Consider the following 21,115-nt stretch of genomic DNA (forward strand, 5'->3'; position numbering starts at 1 on the left):
AAGCTATTAAGTTGTAAAGTTAGAACATGTTGACTATCCTTCAACCTACTGTATAAAGATCTACTCTCAAACGAGGCTAACGGCCACTGGAAATAGTGAATTCAAAAGGTTTGCATGAACCAGCATTAACAGAACTCTTAAGATTTAGCAATTTAGCTGATTGTATATGTAAAGTATGTAAAAAAGAACATGTTAAACTGTTGGGTGGGCCTTTTCATAAAAACATCAAAAGTGAAGCGAAGAAGATGAAATAGAATTTGAGTGATATGCAGAAAACCTGTTTGTTTATAAATCATTGTAGTACAATCACAGACTTCACAAATAGCTCGTGAAAATTGAGGAGTGATCTTTTCATGATAATCACACAAAATTCGCGCAAGTGCCATTCCCTAAAATCATAAAACACATAAAAAAAGATTCCACAAATTGACATCGTGTGAAATTCACAAATATAATATTTACAGGCAGTAATAAATATTTATATGAGATGAGGAGTTCGCAATTATAAATTCCTATCAATCTATGTACATTGTATATGTGACATTTGCCACTCTAGAATTCATATACTGTATAACAGATTTCACATTCAAACATGCAAAGGTCAGGCTGAGAAGATATACGCTCAAACTCAGTGAAAATAGCCGCCACAAGGAACAGGTAAAGTATTTAAAAAAAAAACATCACCTTTCAGCTCTCTGATGTTGTGTAGTTCGGTTACGACGTTGCTTTCGTTTCATTTCGCCTTCTTTGTAACTTCTACAAACCCCGGTACAAATTTTTGCCCCCGGATAACACAGTAAGCAAGGGAAAAGTAGTGACAGCAATCCCATAATACCCCATCTGGTACAGCAACCAACATTGACAGGCGAGCAAGAGCATGGATGATCTAAAACATCATCTGAGTCCTTGGTACAATGATAAAATACACCTTTCACACACCACATACAAGTGCAAACATCTACCGTCGTTTCCACATTACATCCACAACAGTTCAAGGAAACATCTTCTTCCAAGCAATAGTCTTGTAATAAACTATTCTCATCATATTCTCTAACATTCCTGTATGTATTAGAGGATTGAACTTTTTGACATTTGCGGTTATCACCGACAGTGGGTTGTACTGTGAGCGTATCATGTTCACTGCTATTTACACCGCCAATAGTTTGTTTTAAAAATTTCTCAAAGGACACCTTTTGTCGACCGAATTCGGCGGTCGTATTTGTTTTTAGTTCTCCAGGTCTTGAAGTGTCATCTTCGGGCTTGATGGCACCCGATACCTTACAATATTCGTCAATATATGAGTAATCTATTGCCTCATCCTTTCGTACGTTTTTATTTTTGCCTGTAGCATCGTTAACAGACTTGAAGGTGTTTTCAATCTTTGGCGGTTTTCGCCTGGGAAGATAGTCCTTGGAGGGAAAATTCCTCCGAGGTTTCCACACAACATCGTAATGGTCTGTATTTGGATTCTCTCGAATTATCAATATATCATCCTCGTGTCTTGCCATTTCTAAACTCCTTATACACGGCGTTTGTACAACATCAAGAGAGACGAGTCGCTGTTGTATCGAGCAACGACATAAAGAACGTTTAGTAGACGAGAGAATCTGCAAGGAAACGATCATAGATACATAAATGAAAACTAGGGGGAAATATGTCTACATGTATCTAAACCTGACCTATTATAATGAAGAGTGCATTTGTGATTCAAAACAAGCGCTTTCATGTGTGATCAACACATCGTCAATGTAAGCAAACATAGCAAGTATGTATGGCAACTTACCAAAATTGTAGGTTTCGAATGTTTTCCACTTCTTTATGACAAATATTTTTTTTGTTTTTTTTAACGAAAGGCTCTACATTACAGTTATGAACTGGATGCTCAACGAAGACAAATGCACATCCAATAAGAGATGGCAGGAAACGGAGGAATTTTTGGTTTCCGGACCCCCAAGTCTAACCGTGGTCAGTATACCTCCGTAATAAACATATTATACAAAATTAACAGCACAAATTTTGATGGCTCAAAGACGCAGCATTATAAATAGGCCACTGGAACTTAGATGGAGAAAAGGAATGTAAACGTCTCTTTTAAATCCCACCAGCAATAACTAGTAACTTAAAAACATTACAACTTACTACGAGACAACCTTAGGGGAATAATTTGTCCAATACCTGCCGACCTGACAAATTACAAGACGAACATTTATTTGCTCAAGCTCAAATGACGTCACAAAAAAGACTTCTACAACACAAGCTGAGATTAAATGTCGTCTTAAAAATGTTTCTTGCGAGAGTAAAATTGGCAATGCCATCCACCGAAATCTCTCGAGATAAGGTTAAACTTTCGTAAATGTTAAAATTTTGAGTGTTTTTTTTTAATGAAAATGAATACCCGAACGGTTGGTAGTGAGATCAAAAATAGATACTGTTATTATTTGCAAAGACTGCGACAGGCAATAGTCACACAGTAGGACACCGTTTCCGGCATATTGAGACGAGATCAATACACCACACAACGATTATTTACATTATGGCCAGTGAATTAATAATTCTGCTCGAAAAATTACCTTCGCTAACACGAACATTTTCAGAAAAAGCTAAAACTTCGTCGATGAAGCACTTTAAAAACGTTCTGATTCATCAAAATAGAAGAAATAAAAAACGTGCGTTATGTAGTTGATAGAGCAGAGATAATAATTTGAATAAAACAGCTTTCGCGAAGTAAGCGGGTAATAACAAAGAGCTGATATTTTTACAGGATATCCACAAATTCCGTTTATTGAACTAACTTCGGCATTGCCAAAATTAAGAACACCAAACGCATGTGTTCTATAATTTTTTGGCACAGAAATCATTAATGACAGACTCTCATATAAAGTCATCACGACGCGACAAATTTCCGTCTGTCGACTGAGGTATTTTTAAAACGAATTTCTTTCTCGACGAAAGAAGAAATCTACAGTTAAACTATCAAATTACGAACGGATTTTCTAATGATAAAGAAGAAATGCTACAGTAAAACGTGGTCGAGTTTCAGTTTGAAACAACCATAAAGAAAACAGTAAAATTGTTTTGATATCAAGATTAATAAATTAGATCATTTTTATCTTAAACCTTCATGTTCGTTTGTCATGTTTTTTTTTCTATGATATAAACATGACTTGTCCTTGTACTTGTAAAATAATTACACATTTCCACCTGAATTTATTGTACATTTGCAGGGAAAGACCAAAATACCACCGTTAATGGTTCCATGTTATATACCATGCAAAGATTCAATTACAGAGCAAATGTACATTAACCAATTAGCCGCAAGCACAAGTCAACTGTGCCTATCTAGTGGTACTGAGTTTCTATTTTAACCAAAATCTATTTTATTGCACTCATGGAGTTTCGTGAATTCCACCCTCGGAGTGGAATCAAAAATTCAAAAAGCGAAGAATTCAATAAGTTACAAGAAAAATGGTTAACAATCTAAACACTTTTGATTGACTGTTGTTTGTTTTAGCCATAAATTAGACTCTTTCTTGCCTTATTTCGTTTAATGGCGTATATTTTGTCTACGTAAAACGAATTCATTAAGTGTAACATGTCGTCAAGTTATGACAATGTGGAAATACATAAAATGACAAGCTTAGAAAAGACCAAATAATGTATCAGATTCGTTTGTATTTTACCATTTACTAATCCAAAAGTTGACATTGTTTGACAAACCAACCGCTCTTTCTCCAAGACCGGAAACAGTATGACATTTTAAACTTTTACTTTACTTTCCCCCCTCCATTCCATTAAAAATTTATCCTGACCAACAATTTTGATAAACATGCAATTTATTAAGAAAAATTCTAAGGATAGCTTACTTCAACAGACGAAAACGAGATACGGCAAAATGATTTTCCACAGCCATTCATTATACCACAAAAAAACAAGCTTACATTTGAAAAGATTGCCAAAAACCATTAATATAAACAAGGGTTTTTCTACAAAGCTAAACAGATTACTTAGACTTTGATGGTTTCCTTTGCAAATAAAGGAAATTAAAGGACATATCTTCATTTTATTGTTACCTAGGACGTCACACGAAACTACTTTAAATAACAAAAAGATTTTTATAACAACTGCTTTTAGTCTTGCTATCTCAATTGGATAAGTTAACCCTATTATATACTAACAATGCTGATAAAAAAAAACTTAAGACGAACATCATGATCAAGGGCAGCGAGCCAGTCTCGAATACAACTTTTAATAGTTGAAACAAGTGGACATAAGTTAAGTGTTTACTAAAAATAATCATCTTCCTAAACGACGTTTTTACATAAAGATTCTCTATAGAACAAACATTCGAAGGGCAAGAAAAATTTCCTGTTTATATATGATTATACAAGATTGCAATACAAGGCAATAGAGGGATTGACTCTTTCATTTGTTATAATAGTTCACTATGAAGAACGGTTCAACTGTGAAGTATACAACCAAAAAATTGCTTCTAACTTGTCAAAATATTGTCAATATATGATAGAAGAGAGCCATCTTCGTGAAGCCAAAGTAAAAATATTTCAACAATTTGGCATAAATACTGTCGTAACGGAACTGAAGTAAAAACTCACAGGACGACCTTGGCCTTGAGGTGTAGCAACTCAAAGGGAAAATACAATGTCCAATTATCCACTTATCGTGTTTTAAACCTTCATAAGCAAAATTACGTTATTGTCTTTAAAATTATTCACGAACTATATGACCCATAAACAATCAGTCTTGTTATTTAAAAGAAGTCAAGAATTTTCTGGATAACACAATATTATTTCTCAAAATGTAATAAATATCAGTTTACAGTACTTGTTTATGTAATATATATTTATATAGAGCCACATCAATATACTTTTAATGGTCTTTACAATTTAGATTGTATCAATAAGTTCGTAAACAATAAAATCAATAAAAAAACGACACAAAAATGCATTGAATGTATAATATTGTAGCTAAATTTGCTAACAGGTACATTTAGTACAGTTTCATATCATTAACATTAGAATAAGAAATAATCAATCGATAAAAATCTAAATTTTTTATACATCTTGATAGTTATGGGTGAAATTTAAGTAAAATATAAACACAGTAGTCAACAGGTGTTGATTATCGACAATAGATTTGTATAAGATCTTCACAATGCTAATACCATGACAAAATCTACTTCATTAACTTTCATTTTTAGACACAAAATTTTAGCCATATAAATCAGACCTTGGATTGTCTAACACTCTATGCAGTAAAAATAACACCTAACATGACAATATATTTATCTTCATTATCAGTTGAAATCATCAGTCTGAATTGGTCAAACATGAAAATTTTCAATGTTGAAAAAAGTGTTTGTTGTTCTTTCACTCAAGATTCTTTTTTATATTTTAATAATAACCAAAAACATTATCTTCTCTAAGCAACATTATCATATATTTCTCGGTAAAATTATAATTTTTCCTATGGCTTCCTGTTGCTGCAAGGCAAAGTTCAAAAATATTTTTATGTTTATCTCATTCAATAAAATCAAATATTTCCTGTCGTTTTGCACAGTAAATATCATCAATGGTACATTTTCATCATTGAGTTCAAGGTGAAAACGCAAAGTTCACTCTTAGATGGCAGACATCTTAATTTCCATTTTATCATTAAAAACATGTCTATTGATAGCTTATACTGCATAAGAACTACCACAGAACCTATCATAGATGTATAGTTGATAATTAAGACACTGCTATTAGTACTTATAACCAAATCATGATGAAAAAAAACTTGCCAAGTAAAATGTCGATATGTTCAAAGCAATTCAAAGAAAATTTCTCAATCTCCTGCTTTGCCCGAAGGCCGAGGAATTCTCAATTACTTCACTAACAGACCTTAAATTATAGAACTAACCCGTAACAAGCCAGCTCAAACAAAAATATTCATTCATAGTAATAGTTATTCATAGAAAGAAACAGAATTTATATCGCTACATCCAGCAGAGGTAGAGAATACAAAAATTTAATGAGAAAATTAAAGGTGAAACAAGACAATTTAACAACTTTGATAATTTAATGAAAGATTTTTGAAATAAATGAGACGCATACGGAGGAGTACCATTAACTTCGCCCTCAAACTACGAATACTGTTTGATTATCTGGAAACTTTATTAAAAAAACACACTGACACAAATCGTATGTTATCTCTATCACTCTGCTAGAAGGATATAGTCTATATTGTCGTACGTAAGAAGAGACAAATAAAAATTTTCATCACTTTCTTCTTCCTTTCATGCAGATGCAACGGGTTGTAATTTTCAATATAATTTTACAATAAAATATAAATTTCATTTAGTCACAGCGTTATGAGGTAATTAATCCTCACAGTTAAATTGCGTGCAGCAAGTAAAAGAAACAATTAAGTCAAAGAAAAGTTTCGAAGTATGTATGATTGTTAAATTTATTGCAAAACACAATTAACCAATGGTGTAACTATATATATATATGTATATAGCGTGTATCTGTATGCACGTATTGTATGAAAAACAGGAAGTCGTATCGGCAAACATATTTCATGTCTATATGTATGTAACTGTAACTTAGTAGAATAATAAAAATTAAGGATTGTTTTTGTAGAATTATGGATTGCATCTACGAGAGTGTATGGTCTGTCAACAATAAGTAAGAGATTAAGATGAATTATAACCAGTTGATATAGAAACACTGTTAAGTTATAATTTTTATATCTCTGTTTATTGAAGGCGTTTATCAATGATTTGCGCCACGCGATGAAGAATTCTTAGTCTTGATTATAAAGGACTTAAAAAGTTTTATTTTATTGAAACAAAATAAATGAGCATTTTCAATGAAATCTTACCATTAAATTCTTGTAAAGCCGTTGCTATATTTCCTATGTTCCTTCCCATTAATTTTTATTAGAAAAAGCACGCGATCACGAACTCGTTGAGAACGCATTCTACCCGGTCACAGCTCACTCGATTCATTGAAGGCAAATGCTCACGAGAAAGTTCTAGCAATCAAATTCATGAAGCAAAACTGGTGGTTAATTTTACGAAAGATGATTGGCCGAAAGTTTCAGGCAACTATCTCACTCGACAATGTGCTGGTGGTCATAAATGTCGATGGAACTTTTCAAAAATAATGAACGTGTTGAAAGCCACGAAAACATATCGTCTACGGAGTTGGTTTGAAAAATAATGAAGCGTAAAATATGAACTTGAGAAACAGAAGATCTTTGTCATAGTTTCCTTGTTGTCGGCGACGACGTCTTTAATTAAAGTAACACCGTCAATAATGATTTCATCCATTTTTAAACCTTTATGAATATTTATATACAGTCGTAAAACTTTGATTATCTCAGGTTGTAATTTGTTTGTAACAAAAATAATATTTTACGATAAATTGCAACAGCTTTCATAATCGAACTATTTAAGTTTTTATGTGTATTAAAATGTCAGACAACTTTACAACATAAAAATAAAATGTGCATTCACGAGGTCAATGTGATAGTAAATTTAATATATTATATATATCCTATAGGGATATTTTTACATTACCAATCATTTTGCTGGCTGATGGAAAGATGAAATTCATTGGTCATTAGCAATATTGTTGCCAGTGAGGTGCCAGGCGGGAAACGGATTCTCAATATAAATATAAGAGCCCAACATATAATTTTTAAAATTGCTATAAGCAATTTGGTTTTATAAAATTTATTAAAAGCGAGTGACATTTCGTCTTAAAATCAAGACTATTGGTCATCAGATAAAATAAAATATCCGAAGTTGAATGAAATTTGAATGAATCTAATAGCAACTAGTTTTTAACTCTAATTATCCCCCGCAGCTAGCAGAGAACGCAATCCTTATCTATATAATACAAAGTACAACAAGCGGTTTGGTTATTTAAAAGAAAGACGATGAAAAACAATGTCGAAAAGATGAAGAACATATTCACACCAACGGCGACAAAATGATACCTTTTCAACAGCTAGAATGTAGAGATAAGAAAATCTCCAACGCATAGAGTACGTCACTCATTAAACACTATAACATTTTCAATTTCTCGTTAGACAAAGAGCTTCTAAACTAGCTACAGTAAATACAACAAGAAATACGACTTACTTTCACAGCTAAAGCCAATACCCTAAAGCCACGAGTCTTCTACTCTCTCAATGACTAACGCTCAATAATAATTTCACCATTAAATGGATGAAAATATACAATTCGTAAACACAATGGCCATTTCTCAATCCATTAAAACCTCATGTAGCTTGATACGACCGATAGTATGGTATGGTCAGCGTGTTATTACGATACTAACGGTGGTTAAGCACATTTGTGCGTCAGAACACTTCAATGATCAAGATGCAGAACGATTCATCTCAAACGTTACAAGGAGATGTTTTGACATGGAAGTCATTGTAGATACTTGAAGTTTCAACTAACTTCACCTCACGGTAACTCAAAACTGTCAACACAATAACAAATAGTTAATACAATAAAAAAATTTATTAACACACAGAAAATTAATCGATGGTAAGAGTTTTAAGCATTGTCTTTCGAAATAGATTTTTTCTTTTTCTTTTTCTTCAACGAAGTTGTTTGTTCGTGAACACTTTCTTCCATCACCTGTCGTTTTCGCTTCTTAATTTCTTTTGGAGTTTCCATTTCTTCCGAGTCAAAACTTTTCTTTTTTTTCGATTTAATATTTTCTAAAATTGTCTCTTCATTATCTGACACAATAAAAAAGGGTCAAAATTCATTATAGAAGAAATAAAAGAAAAATATACACTCACCTTGAGACTTATTCAGCTTCTTTTTCTTTTCAAGATTTTTCTTCAGCAGTTTTTTGCGCATTTGTTTCATCTTCAGGCTCTTCTAACGTCTTGTCTTCATCTTCTACAGTTTCATCAAGGCCATCTTTTCCTTTCTTTCGCTTCTTTTTTTTCTTTTTCTCTGACGTCGTTAAAACCTTTTCAGCAGCCATTACCATAGCTTCTTTCATCACTTCAACATTTTTGCGAGGTGCTTCGCCACACTCAAAGAATTTCAAACGTTCTTCAACTTGTTCATTCATTTTTTCACCAAAAACACACGACTGAATTTCTACATTGCATACAGTAAGAATTATTATGTAAAGAAACGATATTCTGGCATGGTTACTTTTATATACACAAGAATATAAAATTTCTGTACCTGAGAAACAGTCGATTCTCGATGCGATTGAACACTTGTTTGCAAGATATCTTGAAATGCGTCCTTTATTTTGTGAAGCAGCACGTCCAATAAACGAAGAGTGAAAAATAAGGCCATATTTTGGTGTGTTTCCTTTTTTTTTCAAAGCTCTAAAAATACACATCTACATTGCTCATCATAAGCGCCATTTATATTGAAATGTCTTGGGTAATTAATAAATTGTCAGACATTGGCTTTCAACATGAATTCCCCATTGATTTATGTAAGAGCTAATTCTCTCATTTCGTCATTCTTCACCATGATCTCTAGACAGCAAAGTTTAATTATGCTTTGCTGAGTTGCTATGGCAATAAGAGGACTTCACAAAATCATTCCCAGACCCCAACAAACCTACATGCAAAATTTTTTCTCAAACCTGAATAAAGCTTTTTCTGCACCAAGAATTTGTACAGTAGATGCAGGATACTTGGCCAAATTAGTAAGACTACCAGCATGAGATATAAGACGGGCACCAACCTTAATGAACATTGAATAATTTGAATAAAATCAAAGCTACATAAAATCAACACTTTATTCAAACCTGTTCACCAACAAGAGCAGCAAGATTTGGTGCTACAGAAGCCATCTTTGAGACCAAATACGAGTGAAGTTTTGAACGATATTCAATGAGACCAATTACTTTGGATGCAAATGTTTGAATGTTGATTAAATCAATGGGAGAAACATCCATACCTAAAAGGAATAATTTTAGTTGTTAAATACACTAGTACTGACTGACAAAGATAAAATTCTGATATTTCCACAGTTTCATAGTAGTAAAAAAAACATCAAAAACCAAAATTGACAGCAACATAACATGAAATTACGATAACTCACCCATTGAAGATCGACTGGCATCATAAATAGCCTTTACTTTTGCTTCATCATCAACTAACTGTTCCAGTCCTTCAAGTTTATCTTCAGTTAAATCTTTGCGAGATTTTATGTATTTTACAACACGAGAATAAAGAAGATTATCAGAAACAATCTTCGACAGTTCAGGAAAATGATATGAAAACCATTCTCTGTAGAAAATAAATTTCATATTAGACAAGAAGCTTAATTTCTTCATTATCGGGAATTTTTTTAAAGGTTACAAACCTCACTCTCATTGAAAATGTATTAATGTCCTTATCCAATTGGTCAAGCAAACTTATTGATTGCATAATCATGTTGTCAGCACGATGAACATTAAATTTCACCTTGGCACGTGAATAACTATGACCAAGGCCTAGTTGAGCTTTTCCTGACATGCTCTCAGACAGTCCAGAGACCATTTTATGAAAAAATAGTCGAATACCACGGATAATTTCATTTACAATTTCACCAGCTTCACAATAAATCTCACATGATTCCTGAATAGCAGCACCAAGTTTTGAATCAGCTACACCAAGACTGATTTTAGACTTTTTCTTTCCCAATGGAATGTTGCTCTCAAGAAATACTTTCAGATCATTATGGATGACACCTTAGAAAAGATAGGTTTTTAAACAGGAAAGAAGATACAAAGACTTTTTAAGGATTAGCTTAACAATACCTTCAGAAACGCAATTTATATTATCCAAAGCATTTGCTGCAGACTTGAAAGGGTTAAACGCCACCAATTTCACGAGTTTACCAAAACGAGCGAGGTCTGTTTGTGCTTGTTGTACTTCGGGAAGCAATACGCCAATTTCCTCCTGAGCAATAACTTTAAAGATTCCATAGCCACAGGCATGCTCAAAGAGAGCAAAAAGAACCTAAAATGAAGATAAAACAGCTCAATATGTGCTAAAATAGTTCAAAATATTGTATACAATCTCTCTTGAAAACTCACCATGTTTTTCCTCGTGCTTTCTCTCGTGGTAGCAATCTGGATTCTCGCGTGGATTTCACGTGATCACGCAGGATAGTCCACGTTATTGGAAGAGAAAGGAACTGTACCATACCATATGAGAACTGAAATTGTCAATCCCGAATTGTCTTGCCTTGTCTGCTTTGGTTTACTTCAATTTTTCTTCATTCTGGTATTTTGTAGAAAGAGATATAAAAAAATATGCGGTTTTTACAGTTTAGTGATGAAAAGTCAACGAGGATTGGAGTCGAAATTGTGGAGGATGGTGACATTGTGGACATCAGTGAAGTGGATTCATCGATTCCTAGCGATATGAAATCGTTTATTGAAGGAGGCGAAGACATGCTTGCAGCTGCCAAACAGTATAGTATTTTGTTTAAATAATTCATTTTTATTGCTCACTGAACTAGTTTGAAATAAAAGCATTGCTTGTGTAGAAGTAATTTATTATTTTCATCGTTAATGATAATGACAACACTCATTTATTTCTCTTCCACTTTTGAGGAGAGACTAAGTTTTCGTTAACTTAGAGGAAGAACAAACACGTAGCTGTATTGTCAATATGTTTTGTTTCAGAGCTGTTGCTAGTGGAAATGGTGTAATAAAGAGAGATAGAACGAAGGTCAAGGCTCCAATCAAGAATCCAGAAAAAATAATCTGTTTAGGAATGAATTATGCTGACCATTGCTTTGAGCAAAATAAACCCATACCTGAAAGACCACTTCTATTTTTCAAACTTCCTAATTCTATAATTGGTCAGGGAGATGATATTATCTGTCCAGATATTGTTGAAGTAAGAACGGTATTTCGTAATAAGTTGTTGTGGAACATGTTTGTGATTTAAATTCACTTACAAAAAATAGGAGTGCAGCAGCTTTTATGAAAACGTTTCTTAAATGATTTTAAGGAGTTAGATTACGAAGTAGAGTTGGCAATTGTCGTTGGGAAAACGTGTCATTGTATAAAGGTTTATCATTGCTAACCTTTCTCTTCATTTTCTCAAACTTTGAGCAGTTTTTGTGATTACATCTAACTTGACTTACGTTCAACTACCGTAGGAGGAAGACGCTATGGACTATGTCTTTGGATATACAGTAGCACATGACGTCAGCGCCAGGGACTGGCAATTACGTAAAAATAACGGTCAGTGGGGACTGGGGAAGACATTTGATACATTTTGTCCTCTTGGACCTGTCATCGTGCAAAAGAATGGACTGTCAGGTTTGAAGAGAAAACGCAATCCATGCGTTTTAAAAAGTGTTTTTATCACAAATCATTATATTTGCAATTTCTTTCAGATCCACACAAGTTAGGAATCAGATGTCGTGTAAACAAGATTACAGCACAGGATTCCAATACTGAACAAATGGTCTTTAAAACAGCTGCGGCAGTTTCTTATATATCACAGTGCGTATTTCATCTATCCTCTACCTTCGTTTTGCTTGTCTTATGATTAATTTCGTTCATCTAGATTCATGACGCTCAAAGCAGGAGACGTGATACTAACCGGTACCCCTCCTGGTGTGGGCTGTTTTAAGACCCCCCCTGTTTTCCTTAAAGATGGTGACGTAGTTGAAGTTGAAATCGACGAAATTGGTTGTCTATCAAATACAGTACGACAATTTGAAAGAACAAACTAAATCAATGATTTCACATGCACAGACTGTAACCAGACACCTTTCTATCTCTCATAATTTTTGAATTTATTGAAATATAAAATAAAATACGAATGAATTACAAACTTCTCAGCGTGATAACTGTTACAAACAATGAAACATTTGTTGGCAAAATTTTTTCACAATTTCCACGAAAAAAATATCAATAATATAAATTTTACGTGTTTGTAAATGTAGATCGTCCAGGTTGGTATAGTCCTGAGAAGGACTGTTTTTGTTGTTGTAGACTGACGTTTCGACAACCTTAGCGGTAGTCATCTTCAGAGTCAACAACAACAAAAACAGTCCTTCTCAGGACTATACTAACCTGGACGATCTACATCTACAAACATGTAACGATACTCCCTGGTTCAAACCATTTACAATATAAACTTTAAAGACGTCAGCTTCCACGGTCAATCATTTATTCGATTGTTTACAGCAGTAAACTCTGCAAATCAAACAGAAACTTTCGTGTTAAAACAACAACAAAGAGGTGAAAAACAGGGATAACAGTTGACATCTGGGTGTATATCTTCACGACGACATAAACTGTTACAATCCCTACATAAAATTATCCATGATATCTCTATATATCTTCGAAGACATATTTTGTTCCCATTTTTGATCTCATTTTTTCTCACGCAATCTCTTTTTTTCTAAAGTTCTTTAAATCTCAAAAGATTTATATAATATTCCTTATTACACTTAGATAACTCATCTGCCGTAAATCAAATAAAATTACGATCTTTGAAATATTACTGTTTACAAGTGAATTCATTGTCGTCTTATGAGTTCCGTATTTTTAAACCGTCCTTTTCCTTTTAAGGCATCTTTCTTTCTTTCTCTTTCTTTCTTTCTTTAAAGCCATTACCATAGCTTCTTTCATCACTTCAACATTTTTGCGAGGTGCTTCGCCACACTCAAAGAATTTCAAACGTTCTTCAACTTGTTCATTCATTTTTTCACCAAAAACACACGACTGAATTTCTACATTGCATACAGTAAGAATTATTATGTAAAGAAACGATATTCTGGCATGGTTACTTTTATATACACAAGAATATAAAAGAAATTTTCTGTACCTGAGAAACAGTCGATTCTTGATGCGATTGAACACTTGTTTGCAAGATATCTTGAAATACGTCCCTTATTTTGTGAAGCAGCACGTCCAATAAACGAAGAGTGAAAAATAAGGCCATATTTTGGTGTGTTTCCTTTTTTTTTCAAAGCTCTGAAAATACACGTCTACATTGCTCATTATAAGCGCCATTTATATTGAAATGTTTCTGGTAATTAATAAATTGTAAAACATTGGCTTTCAACATGAATTCCACACTGATTTATGTAAGAGCTAATTCTCTCATTTCGTCATTCTTCACCATGGTCTCTAGACAGCAAAGTTTAATTATGCTTTGCTGAGTTGCTATGGCAATATGTCGACTTCAAAAAATCATCCCCAGACCCCAACAAACCTACATGCAAAATTTTTTCTCAAACCTGAATAAAGCTTTTTCAGCACCAAGAATTTGTACAGTAGATGCAGGATACTTGGCCAAATTAGTAAGACTACCAGCATGAGATATAAGACGGGCACCAACCTTAATGAACATTGAATAATTTGAATAAAATCAAAGCTACATAAAATCAACACTTTATTCAAACCTGTTCACCAACAAGAGCAGCAAGATTTGGTGCTACAGAAGCCATCTTTGAGATCAAATACGAGTGAAGTTTTGAACGATATTCAATGAGACCAATTACTTTGGATGCAAATGTTTGAATGTTGATTAAATCAATGGGAGAAACATCCATACCTAAAAGGAATAATTTTAGTTGTTAAATACACTAGTACTGACTGACAAAGATAAAATTCTGATATTTCCACAGTTTCATAGTAGTAAAAAAAACATCAAAAACCAAAATTGACAGCAACATAACATGAAATTACGATAACTCACCCATTGAAGATCGACTGGCATCATAAATAGCCTTTACTTTTGCTTCATCATCAACTAACTGTTCCAGTCCTTCAAGTTTATCTTCAGTTAAATCTTTGCGAGATTTTATGTATTTTACAACACGAGAATAAAGAAGATTATCAGAAACAATCTTCGACAGTTCAGGAAAATGATATGAAAACCATTCTCTAAAGAAAATAAATTTCATATCAAACAAGAAGCTTAATTTCTTCATTATCGGGAATTTTTTTAAAGGTTACAAACCTCACTCTCATTGAAAATGTATTAATGTCCTTATCCAATTGGTCAAGCAAACTTATTGATTGCATAATCATGTTGTCAGCACGATGAACATTAAATTTCACCTTGGCACGTGAATAACTATGACCAAGGCCTAGTTGAGCTTTTCCTGACATGCTCTCAAACAGTCCAGAGACCATTTTATGAAAAATAGTCGAATACCACGGATAATTTCATTTACAATTTCACCAGCTTCACAATAAATCTCACATGATTCCTGAATAGCAGCACCAAGTTTTGAATCAGCTACACCAAGACTGATTTTAGACTTTTCTTTCCCAATGGAATGTTGCTCTCAAGAAATACTTTCAGATCATTATGGATGACACCTTAGAAAAGATAGGTTTTAAACAGGAAAGAAGATACAAAGACTTTTTAAGGATTAGCTTAACAATACCTTCAGAAACGCAATTTATATTATCCAAAGCATTTGCTGCAGACTTGAAAGGGTTAAACGCCACCAATTTCACGAGTTTACCAAAACGAGCGAGGTCTGTTTGTGCTTGTTGTACTTCGGGAAGCAATACGCCAATTTCCTCCTGAGCAATAACTTTAAAGATTCCATAGCCACAGGCATGCTCAAAGAGAGCAAAAAGAACCTAAAATGAGGATAAAACAGCTCAATATGTGCTAAAATAGTTCAAAATATTGTATACAATCTCTCTTGAAAACTCACCATGTTTTTCCTCGTGCTTTCTCTCGTGGTAGCAATCTGGATTCTCGCGTGGATTTCACGTGATCACGCAGGATAGTCCACGTTATTGGAAGAGAAAGGAACTGTACCATACCATTTGAGAACTGAAATGTCAATCCCGAATTGTCTTGCCTTGTCTGCTTTGGTTTACTTCAATTTTTCTTCATTCTGGTATTTTGTAGAAAGAGATATAAAAAAATATGCGGTTTTTACAATTTAGTGATGAAAAGTCAACGAGGATTGGAGTCGAAATTGTGGAGGATGGTGACATTGTCGACATTAGTGAAGTGGATTCATCGATTCCTAGCGATATGAAATCGTTTATTGAAGGAGGCGAAGACATGCTTGCAGCTGCCAAACAGTATAGTATTTTGTTTAAATAATTCATTTTTATTGCTCACTGAACTAGTTTGAAATAAAAGCATTGCTTGTGTAGAAGTAATTTATTATTTTCATCGTTAATGATAATGACAACGATCATTTATTTCTCTTCCACTTTTGAGGAGAGACTAAGTTTTCGTTAACTTAGAGGAAGAACAAACACGTAGTTGTATTGTCAATATAATGTTTTGTTTCAGAGCTGTTGCTAGTGGAAATGGTGTAATAAAGAGAGATAGAACGAAGGTCAAGGCTCCAATCAAGAATCCAGAAAAAATAATCTGTTTAGGAATGAATTATGCTGACCATTGCTTTGAGCAAAATAAACCCATACCTGAAAGACCACTTCTATTTTTCAAACTTCCTAATTCTATAATTGGTCAGGGAGATGATATTATCTGTCCAGATATTGTTGAAGTAAGAACGGTATTTCGTAATAAGTTGTTGTGGAACATGTTTGTGATTTAAATTCATTTACAAAAAATAGGAGTGCAGCAGCTTTTATGAAAACGTTTCTTAAATGATTTTAAGGAGTTAGATTACGAAGTAGAGTTGGCAATTGTCGTTGGGAAAACGTGTCATTGTATAAAGGTTTATCATTGCTTACCTTTCTCTTTATTTTCTCAAACTTTGAGCAGTTTTTGTGATTACATCTAGCTTGACTTATGTTCAACTACTGTAGGAGGAAGACGCTATGGACTATGTCTTTGGATATACAGTAGCACATGACGTCAGCGCCAGGGACTGGCAATTACGTAAAAATAACGGTCAGTGGGGACTGGGGAAGACATTTGATACATTTTGTCCTCTTGGACCTGTCATCGTGCAAAAGAATGGACTGTCAGGTTTGAAGAGAAAACGCAATCCATGTGTTTTAAAAAGTGTTTTTATCACAAATCATTATATTTGCAATTTCTTTCAGATCCACACAAGTTAGGAATCAGATGTCGTGTAAACAAGATGACAGCACAGGATTCCAATACTGAACAAATGGTCTTTAAAACAGCTGCGGCAGTTTCTTATATATCACAGTGCGTATTTCATCTATCCTCTACCTTCGTTTTGCTTGTCTTACGATTAATTTCGTTCATCTAGATTCATGACGCTCAAGGCAGGAGACGTGATACTAACCGGTACCCCTCCTGGTGTGGGATGTTTTAAGACCCCCCCTGTTTTCCTTAAAGATGGTGACGTAGTTGAAGTTGAAATCGACGAAATTGGTTGTCTATCAAATAAAGTACGACAATTTGAAAGGACAAACTAAATCAATGATTTCACATGCACAGACTGTAATCAGACACCTTTCCGTCTCTCATAATTTTTGAATTTATTGAAATACAAAATAAAATACGAATGAATTACAAACTTCTCAGCGTGATAACTGTTACAAACAATGAAACATTTGTTGGCAAAATTTTTTCACAATTTCCACGAAAAAAATATCAATAATATAAACTTTAAAGACGTCAGCTTCCACGGTCAATCATTTATTCGATTGTTTACAGCAGTAAACTCTGCAAATCAAACAGAAACTTTCGTGTTAAAACAACAACAAAGAGGTGAAAAACAGGGATAACTGTTGACATCTGGGTGTATATCTTCACGACGACATAAACTGTTACAATCCCTACATAAAATTATCCATGATATCTCTATATATCTTCGAAGACATATTTTGTTCCCATTTTTGATCTCATTTTTCTCAAGCAATCTCTTTTTTCTAAAGTTTTTTAAATCTCAAAAGATTTATATAATATTCCTTATTACACTTAGATAACTCATCTGCCGTAAATCAAATAAAATTACGATCTTTGAAATATTACTGTTTACAAGTGAATTCATTGTCGTCTTATGAGTTCCGCATTAAAACCTTTCATAAGAGATTTCATCTACGTCATAAAAATTTCATCTTTAATAACAGACCTCGTGTGACCCTAAAATCGTTAATATTTTACGACTCTGACAAACTTTTAAAAGTTGAATGTCTCATTTTATGTAAGACATTATTATCGTCATGATTTTAAATATTTAGTAATAAACTAGCTCTCTGAACGTCGACATAATTATGAAATATAAATTATTGAACAATTAATAACAGCTGAATTTCCCGGAAACAATTGCAGCTTTTTTTCTGAAGTCTAAAAAATACTTTTCATAATACAATCCACGAGCTTTTTTTAATCAATTTATATTCCTCAAAAATACTGATTATTTCACTCGATAATTTAAACGAATCCCTTTTTTCATAATTTTGCTCATTATTTTTTTCAACTGGGAAAACCCTCATTAAATAAATAATTTATCAAAATTTCACATTACACAATAACGAAATCTCTGTACGTTAAAATCTAGGCAAGTGACTGTCACTCTGTTATAACAGTTGTGCAAATGTAATTTATCGTCGCTTATGTAAGTTTACCAATTTGAAACTTTTTATAAACTTCTGACGCTGTAAAAAGCAAAGAATCAATGATTCCAGCAACAGTAAAAGTTCCACCAACGATTGCAAAAACCTTTAAGAAAAAAACCCACAACAAGTTAGCTTGTGATTACCTACTTAAACAAGATGGATAAGAAAAATTTTCAGAGTTAAATTAAAAAAATTGTTTCAACTTACCGTCGTAATGAAATGATAAAAAGGTTTCCTTCTCTCGATGTATTTTACCGTGATTGGACTGAGATCGTAACGAAACCAAATTGCTAAAAAGAGGAGAAACACTGTGAAGTGGCAAAACGCACTTTGTAGAATATGGCTGCGCCTCTCTAATATACAAAATATACAAAAAGTTGAATGATATGAACGCGAGTTTCCAAAACATCTTCAACGAAAACATTACCTGGCATAACTCTACCACCATGACCATATGAAATATAATCCTATAAGAAATAAATCATCTTACCTTCTCAAATCCGTTTAAATAGATAAAGATACGCATAAATACCTTATACGCCCATGAATATTGGAATGAATACAATTGAGTACCATCTAATTTTTCGTAAATTGTGGGAACAACTCTCAGTATATAATCATGAGAAGATTGCCCTGAAAAACGATCATAAAGACAAAACATAAACGATCAAATACCCACATTAACTTATTTTGCACACTTTCAAAGAAAATTGTATAACATTATATTTTTTGATGAAGAAGGAAATTATCGAACCGTTTTGTTTCTTCTTTATTCACATTCTTTAAAGATACAAAGGCAGCGTCAATTTTTTCAGCCTAAGACGTAAAATGATCTGGTTTTTCAACAATCAATCAATAAAACACGAATTGATTATAAACATCGTTCTACGTCTAACTTACATGAATATCGTCGCCAAACCGTAAACCATCTATTGTATGCGCCATGTCAATCATCTCTGGCTAAAATAAATACGTAAAATATAGCTAATAACCATACAGTATGTATCAAAATGAATGTTACGCCCTGAAAACGGTTAGGCAAAACTGTGTGGAGCTTTTCAAATAATAGAAAAGTGTGCTGTTTGACATGTCTTACCTGTTGTACCGCTCCATGTGTAGATACATGAAAATTTCCTGGTACCTAAATATTTATTCAAGCTGTAAATAATCATAAATTATGCTACTATTCATCATTCACACTTATACCTTATTGACATTAAAATGTCCTTCAAATTTACAACCTTCTACATTGAAAAAACACAAATTAACTCATGCAAAACTAACAGGTTGCATTGATCTCTTCTTCATTTAAACCATGAAACAAATACAAAGCCAAAAAAATAGATTTTTCAGACACACCTCCACCATTTATTTCCCATTTTTGAGTGTTTTCTTGAAAACCAACCTCATGTCTGTGACAAACTAATATATTGTTATTGTAATATGTTTCAAAATTGAAATATTGTACAAAAAAACATGTACCTTCCCATTTCATCTTGGATGTCTAGACCAATGACTTAAACAGAGTTGAGGAATTTAATAATTTTACCAACTAATGAGAGTACTAATGAAAATGCAACTTACAATCACATCTTAATCTGGGCAGAGTAATATTCAGACTAGCTCCCATTCTCCCTCTCGATGATCCGGCAGCATCAACAAATAGCTCACTGATGCTAAAGAATGCAAAGATATGAATTCAACACAAGCTAAACTAGACTTGATTTTTAATCAATTTTGATGTTATAAGTGATGAAAATGACACAAACAAATGTATACATACATTTCTGGTGTGATAAAACTGTAAAACTCGGATAGAAACAGAAACACCATTACAACACCACTAAGAATTGAAACTAGGAAATAAAAGATCATTGTAAATTCTCAGATGTTTATGGTCACATATGAAGAAAAAACAAAATCTTACTTATTGCTCCTGTATGAGTAGGTTGAGTTAAATCTTTTGGAATCTTACGATAAATATCAAACCTAGAACAACAAAATATTTCCTCTACATAAAACAATTGCCACACGATGCAATCCATTCTCTTGTGTTGTGTTTAAATGAAACATTTAACTATTATTTTCATCTTCAGATATGGAGTGATAAGGTTTTAACAATGGTGAAAAAGACTTTGATACAGAGGGTTTCCGTTAGTATGGAGGGAATCAAGGTAAAAAACAGGTAGGAGTGCATGAATTTATACTAAGAAACCAGATATCTAGTATTTCTTATCATACATATTTGACAAAACAATATGATATCCACAGCAACGAAATATGCCACATAAACACAACTGACACGTGTGGTATAAATTTCAATACGAGAAAGACAGAACTATTACTTAGGTATTAGATTTCATTTTTTACAATCAATTACATGGAAAGCGACTCACCTTCTAATATCAAACTGCATTATAACGACAATAACGAGAAATAACAATATTTACTCTTCTCCTTTCTGTCTTTTCTGTTTGTGTTTTGTTCAAAGTCTCAGTCAATATTTTGTAAATACGCGCCTGCAAACTGTACTGGTCAGTAACAACGTTCAAGACGTGCTCCATTCTTATTGGCTGATCTATTGAAGTACCTTTACTTCGTCCTGTCGAATCTTTCATTTGGTA

At 33.2% G+C, this 21,115-nt stretch overlaps 6 protein-coding genes across 8 annotated transcripts; 3 read left to right on the top strand and 3 right to left on the bottom strand.

The window, feature by feature from the left end:
* Positions 1–417: 417 nt before the first annotated feature.
* Positions 418–8,346, bottom strand: LOC124444728. 2 transcript variants are annotated; one of them, XM_046995364.1, is made up of 2 exons: positions 8,147–8,346; positions 418–1,607 (listed from the first exon to the last, which is right to left on the bottom strand). In XM_046995364.1, exon 2 carries the CDS (start codon positions 1,506–1,508, stop codon positions 681–683), a length of 828 nt encoding a protein of 275 aa, XP_046851320.1. In that variant the 5' UTR covers positions 1,509–1,607; positions 8,147–8,346; the 3' UTR covers positions 418–680. The 2 variants fall into 2 exon arrangements, with proteins under 2 accessions (XP_046851320.1, XP_046851319.1); XM_046995363.1 differs by lacking the exon at positions 8,147–8,346 and adding an exon at positions 6,880–6,973.
* On the top strand, positions 1,606–7,524 carry LOC124444732. 2 transcript variants are annotated; one of them, XR_006948010.1, is made up of 3 exons: positions 1,606–1,748; positions 1,854–1,965; positions 3,225–4,958. XR_006948010.1 is itself a non-coding variant. In XM_046995367.1 (3 exons), exons 1-3 carry the CDS (start codon positions 1,636–1,638, stop codon positions 7,218–7,220), a joined length of 504 nt encoding a protein of 167 aa, XP_046851323.1. In that variant the 5' UTR covers positions 1,606–1,635; the 3' UTR covers positions 7,221–7,524. The 2 variants fall into 2 exon arrangements, 1 of the variants encoding a protein (XP_046851323.1); XM_046995367.1 differs by lacking the exon at positions 3,225–4,958 and adding an exon at positions 6,942–7,524.
* Positions 8,347–8,514: 168 nt separating the features above from the next.
* On the bottom strand, positions 8,515–15,772 carry LOC124444726 (nucleolar protein 56-like). Its single transcript, XM_046995361.1, is given in 11 exon segments — positions 8,515–9,014; positions 13,623–13,738; positions 13,834–13,982; positions 14,249–14,349; positions 14,414–14,565; positions 14,710–14,897; positions 14,974–15,160; positions 15,163–15,291; positions 15,294–15,338; positions 15,407–15,608; positions 15,686–15,772. Coding segments are annotated over 11 exon segments (1,437 nt in total). The 5' UTR covers positions 15,689–15,772; the 3' UTR covers positions 8,515–8,849.
* LOC124444730 (fumarylacetoacetate hydrolase domain-containing protein 2-like) lies at positions 11,172–12,834 on the top strand. Its single transcript, XM_046995366.1, has 6 exons — positions 11,172–11,455; positions 11,670–11,886; positions 12,001–12,060; positions 12,152–12,314; positions 12,392–12,500; positions 12,565–12,834. The coding sequence occupies exons 1-6, from the start codon at positions 11,295–11,297 to the stop codon at positions 12,731–12,733; spliced, it is 879 nt and encodes a 292-aa protein (XP_046851322.1). The 5' UTR covers positions 11,172–11,294; the 3' UTR covers positions 12,734–12,834.
* Positions 15,773–15,817: 45 nt separating the features above from the next.
* On the top strand, positions 15,818–17,446 carry LOC124444729 (fumarylacetoacetate hydrolase domain-containing protein 2-like). Its single transcript, XM_046995365.1, has 6 exons — positions 15,818–16,064; positions 16,282–16,498; positions 16,613–16,672; positions 16,764–16,926; positions 17,004–17,112; positions 17,177–17,446. The coding sequence occupies exons 1-6, from the start codon at positions 15,904–15,906 to the stop codon at positions 17,343–17,345; spliced, it is 879 nt and encodes a 292-aa protein (XP_046851321.1). The 5' UTR covers positions 15,818–15,903; the 3' UTR covers positions 17,346–17,446.
* Positions 17,447–17,971: 525 nt separating this feature from the next.
* LOC124444733 (endoplasmic reticulum-Golgi intermediate compartment protein 1-like) lies at positions 17,972–21,101 on the bottom strand. Its single transcript, XM_046995368.1, has 14 exons — positions 20,888–21,101; positions 20,419–20,480; positions 20,275–20,347; positions 20,076–20,167; positions 19,974–20,007; positions 19,851–19,903; positions 19,698–19,735; positions 19,588–19,632; positions 19,392–19,451; positions 19,243–19,307; positions 19,024–19,120; positions 18,919–18,958; positions 18,699–18,781; positions 17,972–18,594 (listed from the first exon to the last, which is right to left on the bottom strand). The coding sequence occupies exons 1-14, from the start codon at positions 20,905–20,907 to the stop codon at positions 18,487–18,489; spliced, it is 870 nt and encodes a 289-aa protein (XP_046851324.1). The 5' UTR covers positions 20,908–21,101; the 3' UTR covers positions 17,972–18,486.
* Positions 21,102–21,115: the final 14 nt, after the last annotated feature.

Source organism: Xenia sp. Carnegie-2017, unplaced genomic scaffold (genome assembly GCF_021976095.1).
Source record: "Xenia sp. Carnegie-2017 unplaced genomic scaffold, XeniaSp_v1 HiC_scaffold_21, whole genome shotgun sequence".
In the NCBI taxonomy this organism is placed as follows: Eukaryota; Metazoa; Cnidaria; class Anthozoa; order Malacalcyonacea; family Xeniidae; genus Xenia; species Xenia sp. Carnegie-2017.

Coding starts and splice junctions, on each gene's coding strand:
- LOC124444732 (XM_046995367.1), top strand. CDS start 1,636: ATGAAAACTAGGGGGAAATATGTCTACATGTATCTAAACCTGACCTAT. Junction 1,749..1,853: donor GTGATCAACACATCGTCAAT/GTAAGCAAACAT, acceptor TTTTAACGAAAG/GCTCTACATTACAGTTATGA. Junction 1,966..6,941: donor GACCCCCAAGTCTAACCGTG/GTCAGTATACCT, acceptor AATTTTTATTAG/AAAAAGCACGCGATCACGAA.
- LOC124444730 (XM_046995366.1), top strand. CDS start 11,295: ATGCGGTTTTTACAGTTTAGTGATGAAAAGTCAACGAGGATTGGAGTC. Junction 11,456..11,669: donor ATGCTTGCAGCTGCCAAACA/GTATAGTATTTT, acceptor GTTTTGTTTCAG/AGCTGTTGCTAGTGGAAATG. Junction 11,887..12,000: donor TCTGTCCAGATATTGTTGAA/GTAAGAACGGTA, acceptor AATGATTTTAAG/GAGTTAGATTACGAAGTAGA.
- LOC124444729 (XM_046995365.1), top strand. CDS start 15,904: ATGCGGTTTTTACAATTTAGTGATGAAAAGTCAACGAGGATTGGAGTC. Junction 16,673..16,763: donor AAACGTGTCATTGTATAAAG/GTTTATCATTGC, acceptor CAACTACTGTAG/GAGGAAGACGCTATGGACTA. Junction 17,113..17,176: donor GCAGTTTCTTATATATCACA/GTGCGTATTTCA, acceptor TCGTTCATCTAG/ATTCATGACGCTCAAGGCAG.
- LOC124444733 (XM_046995368.1), bottom strand. CDS start 20,907: ATGCAGTTTGATATTAGAAG. Junction 20,481..20,887: donor ATGCAGTTTGATATTAGAAG/GTGAGTCGCTTT, acceptor TTGTTGTTCTAG/GTTTGATATTTATCGTAAGA. Junction 20,168..20,274: donor AGTTTTATCACACCAGAAAT/GTATGTATACAT, acceptor TGCATTCTTTAG/CATCAGTGAGCTATTTGTTG.